This window comes from Micromesistius poutassou (genome assembly GCF_964030765.1).
Source record: "Micromesistius poutassou genome assembly, chromosome: 17".
Lineage (NCBI taxonomy): Eukaryota > Metazoa > Chordata > Actinopteri > Gadiformes > Gadidae > Micromesistius > Micromesistius poutassou.
Window position 1 is genome coordinate 14,338,544 of NC_140287.1, and position 10,000 is coordinate 14,348,543.

The 10,000-nt window shown below is 46.1% G+C and overlaps 1 protein-coding gene across 1 annotated transcript in view; it reads right to left on the reverse strand.

The window, feature by feature from the left end:
• Positions 1 to 1,033: 1,033 nt before the first annotated feature.
• Positions 1,034 to 10,000, reverse strand: part of grhl3 (grainyhead-like transcription factor 3) — a gene marked incomplete at both ends in the record, with an annotated part of 9,398 nt that continues 431 nt past the window's right edge. Inside the window, 14 exons of the mRNA XM_084482575.1 lie at positions 1,034 to 1,151; positions 2,323 to 2,387; positions 2,598 to 2,683; positions 2,808 to 2,896; positions 3,030 to 3,064; positions 4,089 to 4,219; positions 4,358 to 4,433; positions 4,566 to 4,724; positions 5,721 to 5,815; positions 6,021 to 6,132; positions 7,045 to 7,302; positions 7,427 to 7,724; positions 8,423 to 8,487; positions 8,611 to 8,770. Of these exons, the coding sequence (XP_084338701.1) occupies positions 1,034 to 1,151; positions 2,323 to 2,387; positions 2,598 to 2,683; positions 2,808 to 2,896; positions 3,030 to 3,064; positions 4,089 to 4,219; positions 4,358 to 4,433; positions 4,566 to 4,724; positions 5,721 to 5,815; positions 6,021 to 6,132; positions 7,045 to 7,302; positions 7,427 to 7,724; positions 8,423 to 8,487; positions 8,611 to 8,770 (1,747 nt within the window). The remainder of the gene's footprint in view (positions 1,152 to 2,322; positions 2,388 to 2,597; positions 2,684 to 2,807; positions 2,897 to 3,029; positions 3,065 to 4,088; positions 4,220 to 4,357; positions 4,434 to 4,565; positions 4,725 to 5,720; positions 5,816 to 6,020; positions 6,133 to 7,044; positions 7,303 to 7,426; positions 7,725 to 8,422; positions 8,488 to 8,610; positions 8,771 to 10,000) is intronic.

A 10,000-nucleotide genomic window follows, 5' to 3' on the forward strand; every position in this document is an offset into this window, starting at 1 on the left:
CACACACAGATATACTGAATTTAGCAGAATGTAATGTATTGGAAATGACTGAACTGAACAATGCCATGTATTTTGAATTTTCTTTATTTTCCGTAAAAAGGCAAGGTACAAATAATACAACCAGAATCACAATGGGAGCTTAAATATTATAGCTAAAAATATAATGTAAGCCTTGAAGTAACGCAGCAAAAAAAAAGTTATTACGCAAACAAATCAAATGAAAACTTCCACGGAACCCCGCTGAAAGCCAGCTCACGGGTTATTAAATACAGTTGAAGAAATGATGGTCACCCCAAAGGCTGCTTAGTGTCAACAAGGAGAAATGTGTGACGTTCGGTTATAACCACAACCCGCAGTGGGGTAATTATAGTTATAGAAATAATAGACAGAATTAAACTCTTGGCGGTTATCAAACAGCAACATATGTTGGTTTGGTATAATACAATGTCTGGAGAGAGCGAGGAGTCACAGAGACAGAGAGTTGTGTCACAAGTGAGAAAAGTCAATGGTGGTTTCTATGTTAAAGAAAATGTATGAAAAGAATGGAAATGGTCTATACATTTTACATTTTTAAAGCAGCAAAAATGGCACCTTCTGAAAATAGCAAAATGCTATACTATACATTGAAGATTGAAATATGTAGCAATTCATGGCAAATATATAACAATATCCAAACTACTGGTTTCATTCAACAGTAAAACATTATTCATTTTAATTTCTATTTACAATACATATTTACATAATATCAATTATAATTGCTCTAATGTTTATACTTAAAAAATAAAAATGGAAATAAATCACTGATATTCCCAAAGGCAGTGACCGGAAAGGACTTTTAAGCTGAAATGGGGACATTTCATTAATCCAATAAATCCAATAAATCCAATCCAATTCCCCCTGAAAGGTTTGATTTAAGTCCTGGTCATGATCTAATCAACAACGTTTATGATTGGGCAGTGCTAATAGAAAGAGGTTGTGTAAGTCATCAGCTCCTGTGATTTCTCTATGGGCCCTGGTGGCAGACTGGATGACCTCATAGCTCCGTGAGAGTGATCTGGAACTGTCCAGCGCTGACCTGGGTCGTCTCGATCAGGAAGGCCGACTGGTTGCTGTAGTGTTTGATGATATTGTCGTCCATGTTGACAAAAATCCTGAACAAAAGAGAGAAAATCACGTTAGCCTCATGAGTGACCATCAATACAAATCGTCCACGGCTGTGTTGAATGTACTCAGAGAGTTGCAATGGTTTTAAAATGAGTTGAAATGGGTCGCATTGTAGTGAGTTTAACTAACATCATCTGACACACGAGGGCCCCATTAAACCTGCACATCCATTTTGTTTCTTGTCGTGTCTCTTGTCTTGCATAATGGCCCCATGCCAAACACTGAAGCATTTGTAGAAGGATAACTAAATATTCCTGAATTCCTGAAAGGTAATAATTAAGCCCTGTTGTATATAATTTTTACTGTCACCCACCTGCGCACTAAAATATCTTTAAATTGATAATGACTGAACCGACAAGTCACGCTGTGTGCCAGCGGGGACAGAACTGATTGAAGACAAAAGCAAAAAAATAAAAGGGGGCAATCCCAGGAAAGAATGCCACCCGACCTGTCGGCTAGCCACTAAGCCTTCAGCCTTGCGCTCGCATCCCTAGAAGAACATCCTGTGGGTATGTCTGCCTCTTGCCGACATTTCAAGCCAAGCGTACGAGACAAAGAGCATTCTTAAACTGACTTAAAATAACTTGTTTTTAAACTCTAACCGACCCATTTTCAAAGCTTTTGTAGGTGGACAAAATAGGTTTAAGGTTACAATTGACGCCTTTGCGGTGTCAATTGTAACCATAAGTACGTTTTTTGTTATTCTTTCTTAAAAATATAGCCAGGCCAACAACCAATAAGGGCATCTTATCTTTAAATACTTGTAAAGCACTGGTAGTAAATTCCAAAACTAAAACAACAAAAGAGTTATCAGACGTGTCATCTCTTTCATTATCAATAAAGAAAAAATGGGTGTATCATCTTGACAAGCATCAGATTATGAAAACATAAATAAGGAAAAGACGCAACTCATTTATGAGTCACCTGCTTGTCTTTAGAAAATGTTTCCATCCTCTCAATCATGTGTCTTTCGATCGGATGAGCTCCAATTAGCACATTCCGTAAGGCGGAGCGCAAGGCTAACTGGCCGCCCTAGCCGGTCCGACAACATACACTTAGAAGAGGACGACTATCAACCCCTGAGCCAAGCCTGTCATTTATTCCTACGCTGTTCAAATCGTCACACTGAGGCAAAGCCCTTTATGAAGAAGTACTCACCCTCTTTTGCATTTCTTGTACATTTTCCCGATATTGTCCATCTGAATGCCGTACTTTTCAGAAATCTGAGGAACAACAAGAGTGCAAGGTTAATACTTCTATACAAGATAAAGAGGACACTTCAAGTTGATTCTATGTTTGTGGGTTTGTGTGTGTGTGTGTGTGTGTGTGTGTGTGTGTGTGTGTGTGTGTGTGTGTGTGTGTGTGTGTGTGTGTGCGTGCGTGCGTGCGTGCGTGTGTGTGTGTGTGTGTGTACATCTCTTGTCAGGACTTACAGCTTCACGGAGGCTCGTCAGGGTCGGCGTGTTGAGCATGAGCGCGTCGAACACTTCTTCGCTCTCAGTTCTCACGTACAACAGAACTGTTGGATAACAAGAAAACGAACGACCATGAGAACTCATGTTTGTGGAGAGAGCTCCAAACGCTCCATCCCTCAAAGCAAAAAAAAACAACGCATTGATAATCCTGTTTGTTAATCTGTTTACCTCTCTGTGAGTCATCTCGGCGGGGGGTTTTGCTTGGTGGGGGGCTGCCATGGTCTCCCGTGTTTTGGTAGGATCTCTTCAAGGAACTCCTTTAACAAGCAGAACCAAAAGCCATGTCACTTTGAAGCCTCGCCAAATATTGGCATTGATTTATTATTTGTGTTTGTACTTTTGTCCTATTTTAAACGGCTGAGGTTAGCGTGACGGAAGACGGTCGCTTACCTTTCAATCTCGTCGAGCGTCGTTAGGGGCGTGGTCTAGAAGAGAAAAGGGAAAAGATGAGAAAGTTTAGATTATTGATGTGATTACAGAATCCTTGACTGATGAAGGACATTGCTTAACGTCCCCTTGTGTCTCTGTATCGGTTTCAAGATGTCAGCCCTAAATACGGGCTCCAGCTACATCCTGTCCTTTATCACGCTGCTCAATCAGAGATAACCGACCCATAGACGTTGGCCGATGGAATCTGGTGTTGCAATAACTAGGGAATCGTTCACTATTTGAAAGATTTGGCTTTACTTGAGGTTCGAACCAATTTTTTCTTCAATCTTCTATTTGTATGCAATCACCTCGGTACATGTATACTTAGCAGCATGGGAAAAATGACCTGCATGAACAGATCCCTTGCTACCCCCACTTCGTTATGTCAACAACCTGAACCCCACACCACTGTGTGCATGTACCCTGTGTGTGTGTGTGTGTGGGCGTGTGTGTGTGTGTGTGTGTGTGTGTGTGTGTGTGTGCGGGGGTGTGTGTGCTGTGGCTTTGGGTAAGCCCTCATGGTTTAATGTCAGTGTCAGTCAGAGGTAGCGGCCCGTACTTGTGCAGAGAGTTTCGCCTCCAATAAGCTCATCTGCTCTGGGTTAAGGGACTCCTCTTGCTTCAAATGACAGCTTTCTGATCTCCCCCCCCCCCCCCTCCCCCACATACATAGTTTCCCACACTTTTCCCTACTTTTTTACCTCCCTCTCCCTCATAGCCTCAAGCTATCGCGTTGCGACTACACCTGCTGCTACTAGAATCTCCTGCACCGGGAGTGAAAGGTGGAGAAAAAAAGGAGAGAGAGAGACCGAGAGTGAGAGAGAGAGAGAGAGAGTGAGAGAGAGAGAGAGAGAGAGAGAGAAAGGGTGAGGCGGGTCAAGAGAGGGAATTATGTAAGGTGTTAGGAAAGCAAATAAAGCAGAAGAGAGGTGAGGAGAGAAGGGGTGAGGGGTTGGAGAGGAGAGGTAAGCCCGGGGGTCGAGGGTCAGGTGAGGGGGGGGGGGGGGTGGGGGGTCTTACCAGGCCTCCGCGCTGCATGGTGGACAGGTGTGTCTCTGGGATGAACAGGACAGGCTGGGTGAGGTGGTCCTCCAGGCTCTTGAAGAAGGTGCATTCAGTGGCCATTGAGCTGCTCACTAAACCCTTGTTAGCTAAAAGGGAAACAGAGGAAACCACCAGATTAGGGTTTTAGGTTTTAAGGGGGGGGGGGTGTTGGGATTAGGACAAGTGTTTTGCGATTATTTGACACTCAGAAGTAGCCCAACATTCGGTCCCTTTGTGTGACTCACCACTGGCATCGCTGGTGTTCTTGCCCCTCCTCTTAGTTCTCTTCCTCTCCTCGTCTCTCATCTTCCTCTCGGCACCCTGCAGGTGAGCATGCAGAAAAAGAGGAATATTAAGCGGGAAACTCATGACAACGCATTCCACTTCAAATTAGCTTTTAGTTGTTTGCGACGCAAGTTTTGATTCAAGGTGGAGGCGGTGCAGGCGACATACCTTATCACAGAAGATCTTGATCTGGCAGGCGGCTCTGTGGATGAGCTGGTTTGTGCCCGTGCTGAAGTCATACGTGTCGATCTGCAGGTTCAGGGGCAGACCCTTCACTCCCTTCTGAGCGGAGAAGTCTGTGCTCAGGGAGTTGATGCCGATGTACACCTAGAGAGGAGAAGCATTCGGAGGGGGAGATTGAGCATCGGGGTTCAGCATGTCGTTGACTTATATTGTAAAGATACAATTGTAATATAGTATATTTCATGCATTATGCGAGCATAGGCTTTTTAGACCTAAAGCTAATGCTCTTGCCAGCCTTTTGTTCCGTGTGAGACATAGTGGCGAGCCCGTGGCCCGTAGAAGAGGAACAGGAGCGTATGCCAAACAAAAACAAGCCAGCGGTAGTGCCGCTGCCAGGTCAACAACACGACTGACACAATGACATGAGCTGGAGCCGAGTGTTTAAAGAGCAGAGTGACAGCTGATGATGGATTGATACTCTTGTCTGAGGTCACCCAACCACTGCTTCCAACTTATTGCTCTCATTTTCCTGTCTCTAGTGCTTTCTCTTCTTTACTCTCCCTCCTTATATGTTATCTATTGAAGAGATAAAACCTCAGCGGCCAACGTATCCTTCCCCTGTTTTCCCACATCACAATGCGTCTCCGTCCTCTCGTCGCTGCCTCTTTGTCTCCCCTTCCCTTCCAGAACGTTGTTCTTATCCCCGCTCTATTCATCTTTTCTATTGCGAGGTATTCCGCCGTTTATTGGTGGATTGTGTGGCCCTTCCCTCCTCCTCCTGGAGCTCAGAGGCCCCACCCTGGAGCCCAGGGGCCTCTGAGGTTGTAAGGAGACGTGCCGTGCGCTGGCTGTGCCAGAAGCCCCAGGGCTCAACACATATCTAGGATTCTTCTCCTCCCTGTTCTACCACTCCTTCGCCGCCTTCCCGCCGTACCCTCCTTCTTTCTCCTAAATCAGTGCACGCCTTGAATGTATATGCATGCACACAACCTTTGTGTGTGTGTGTGTGTGTGTGTGTGTGTGCGTGTGTGTGTGTGTGTGTGTGTGTGTGTGTGTGTGTGTGTGTGTGTGTGTGTGTGTGTGTGTGTGTGAATGCTCACACTTCTGTATGTGTGTGCGTGTGTGTAGTTACATGCTTACCTTGGCCTCCTCATTGGGATTCCATACAAAGGACAGTGCGTTGAAGGCCACCTCCTCCACGTTGCTTATTCCACTGAACACCTCTTTGTAATCAGCTACAGAGAGAGAGAGAGAGAGAGAGAGAGAGAGAGAGAGAGAGAGAGAGAGAGAGAGAGAGATAGAGAGAGAGAACATGGTTCAGAACATGTTCAGGGTTAGACACAAGAATGGTGCAAAGTGTTGCTCCTGTGTGTTGCTCCTGTCATTACTCTTCGTCTGAATGTGTGTGTGGAGGGGGGGGGGGGGGGGGGGGCGACCTACCTATGTCAATGACCCTCTGCTTGACGGTGGGCTGGCGGGCATGCCAGTGGTTCCAGCAGCGCAGCTGGATCTCGGGGTTCTTGTCGTTCTCGAACACGGCCATCACCACTGTCTGAGGGGGGCAGAGGAGGAAGGATGAGGGTTAAGGATAGATCAAGTAGGAAACATAATGTATGTGGAGGGGGAGAACAAGAGAATAAAGACAATGTGTTATTATTGTTATTGTTGGTTTTGTTGGTTGCTTATGTTTGGGTGGTAACTGTTTTTTTTTTTTAGATTTCGCCCGATCGCCAATCCTGAGCGATCTCTTCTTCACTCATCACTCCAAATCCACCCTTTCTCTCTGTGATCTGCTCTTGCCCGGCGGGTGGCTGCCTATTTGTTTATATGCTTATCCGCTTATACACCTGACAAAGAACGGTGTGTCGCCTACGCCTACGTCTCTAAAACCAAAATAAAACCACACCTTTTCAATGTCCCCTCCTTTCTCCATACAACCATGGCTCAGAGAATTTGGTCCATAGTTCAGCCTCCTGCACTTTACGCCACCACCCCCATATTAAATAATACAAGCAACCGGACAATGTGTCACTGCTCCTAGCTTAGTATGAACAGCTCAGCCTGGGGTATTAGTCAGCAAGGAGCCGTCTCCCAGGGAGGGACCAAGATTTAGGGAAGGGTTAGCCCCGTTGTCACGCAAACTTTCTACACTTTCCACGACTTTAGCCTAGAGGAACGGATGCATGCACTGACGCACAGAGGAAAATAACGCAGTAGGAATAAAAAAAAAATTGGAATCAGGGATATTTCATTTTTTGGGGGGTTGAAACTGTGTGTCACATTTCTTGTGACACACAGTTCTATTTTTGTATATATTACATATGTTTTGAATATTGTATTTTTGTATTTATTTAGCTACCTGCTACGTGTATTTTTTTTTCTCCATATTATCAAACTGTTAGCCTGCACACTGAGACGGGTCAAGTGTGTCGTCCTAGTATTTCATCCAAACCCCTCAGCTCACCTTGACTTTGCTGGTGGTGAGGTTGGCAGAGCTGTCTATCCCCTGCAGCGTGATGGGGTAGAACTGCCCCTTGTTCAGGTACACCATGGGCAGCTCTGTGGACTTGTAGGGGGAGGCCACTGGAGCTCCGAGGGCGAACTGGAAGTCGCTGCGGTGCCGCTCGGCAGGGGAGCTGCTGTAGGAGTCTGAAGAGATGTACTGGTCTTCACAGAAGGGGTCAGAGTAGGGAAGAGTCTGGGACACAAGAGAGACACAGGGTTAAGACCATGAATAAGAGATCAATAAGGAATCCCAAAGAGTTGACAACAACAACAACAACAGGATAAAGAACATAGAAGCTCCAAACATAGAGGCAAAACATCCACATCTCCTGTGGTCTCACCTCGGCACTGGTCTCCGGGAACGTCTCCGCCGGCCACTTCTGCAGCAGGGAGTCGAAGATGTTACTGAATTCCTGCTTGTCGTAGCTGTCGGCCGTGACGCTGGCGGTGGTCAGGGTTGCGTAGGTGTCCGAGCTCGGGGGCACGGAGATGGGCAGTGAGGTGAGCTTGACGGCCGAGCACATGGACGTCGGCTGCACCTCCTGGGGGTTGCTGCAGGGAATGTTGTCGGACAGCATCTTCATGAGGTTGTTGGGCATTTCCATGGAGACCAGCTCTGGAGACGGGCTGATTGGAAGCCTTGAAGAGTGAGGGGTACACATAAAGACTTGTTAAGTAACATTGGTATTAGCAAAGGGGAGATGGACTATACATCCGGTTATTTCTAAGGATTTGTAGTCAAACAAACTGCCAAGAGTCTATCTGGATGATTGACTGCTGTGTGGTTTCTACAGTAGGCCTTACAGAAGGCTTTACAAAGAGACACACAAAGAGAGGTTGCAAACCTGCGACCGGTCAATAAAATCAGTTCAGCTCTTTTGTTTCCCGAAGACACACATGCACGCACATGCACACAAGTACACACACGCAAGCAGACACACAGTCACAGAGTTACTGCCAGTCTCACTTCCAGTGTAGAGAGACAGGGGCACGGTTTTGGGTGGGAACTGTTTGTCACCTAATCCATTTTTTTTCGTTCTGTGTTTGAGTTTCTCTCTGGGTTGTTTAAAGGGTTTGAGGGGACAACAGAGGGCCCCCCAACAATGGCCATTTCTCACCCTCAAGCCAACAAAGGGGTTAGGCAGAAAAGCCAGGAGAGGGGACACTGACAAAGAGGTGATGGGGAGATTTGCACTCAGCAAGTGACCTGTTTGTGAAACATTTTAAGGGGATAGGCGGAGGTTTTGGACGTATGGATTGCCCTTTTGGTTAACTATCACTTATGGGGACATTGAGAGACGTGAGAGCGGAGAACCAGGTACCGCTCAGACACTTACCTCTCAAGGGTTTTAAACATGGCGTTGTTGCAGTTACTGACTTGCATCTTCTGCTCCTTCTGGTTCTGGGGAAATAAATTGGAAATTGAGATCAATACTTATGGTTCAAAACACAACGTAGTCGAAAGGTATCCAGGCCATTCGGCTGAATGTCTGTTGGGGGGGTTTTGATTCAAGGCGTTTGCTACCTTGCACTGTTCATACAGCATGGTGATAGCTGTGAGGTCGTCTCCTGGGTTGAGTCTGGGTTTGGATATGGGGGTGTCCATGTAGGACCAGGAGTCCATGATGTGGTTGGTGTAACGGTTATAGATGAAGTTTTCGTTCTGCAGAACCAGTCCCAAAGTCCTGTACACAGAAAACACACACACATTCTTTAATAATATTTCCCTATACAGAAAATGTACAAAACCTTTTCATTGAATTGGAGTGTGTTTATTTTGCCATATTCATGCCTTTTTGGTAAGGGGCTTATGAATGAGAGATCAGCTGAGGTTTTTTGGCAGGCTCTATGAGCCTTGTAGCATTGCACAAACTTGCTCCAAAGAAAGAGGGTTTCGATTGCAAAACCACAGAGCTGAGCAACACCAAAAAAATAAAAAAAAGGCCACACATGCGTCATTGCTCCCCCCTCCTCTCCCCAACAAATGTTTTCCGTACAATAAAAACATATTTTCTAAGAGTTCTATGAGTAACCCCATGCTCACAATTAAAATACCATTACATTTAACATTGCATTTAAAAAGCCATCAATGACAAAACAAAGTGTGGCATGTATGCTAAAGGGACCAATTCAATTAAAGTGAGCGAAGCAGATAAGAAGCGGGGCAGGGGTCTGTGTGTAAACAGCCTGGCTACCTCAGTAACCCCCCCGGGAGTCTGACTGAAGTTGGGACAGAGCAAATACAGCTTTGGCTTTACTCTGTTACTCTGGATAAACAGCTCATCAGATGTGCTGACAGCAGCTGCAGACCACAGGCATTCGGCATGCTCATTCCCAACACACACTTGCGCACGCACGCACACACACACACACACACACACACACACACACACACACACACACACACACACACACACATACATGCATGAATACACACACACACACACACACACACACACACACACACACACACACACACACACACACACACACACACACACACACTCACATACACACACACATACATGCATGAATACACACACACACGCACACACTATTTGAACACAGGCATTTGCTCCATGTTTTCTGTGAACATTACTACACAAACTGATCATAATTAATCGCTAATACCAGCAACCTGCTTTAAGATGCATCTCTCTCTCCCCCCCCCCCCCCCCCCCCATGTGCCTGTTTCCGAAAGGGAAAGAGGCAGAGGCAGACACACAGACGATGACAGAGACAGAAGGGGAAACTTGGTCTAGAGTTTCTCCATTGTGTAACTCAATGCAGCACATGCTGTCATAGCCCCTCGCTTCCTCCCCCTGACACCTCGGGAGGAGATCCATGTTCCCCTGCTGCCTTTGTGCTCCCTGGCCCCCTAGGTGGGTGTCAACACAAGCCGAAACGAAGACTAC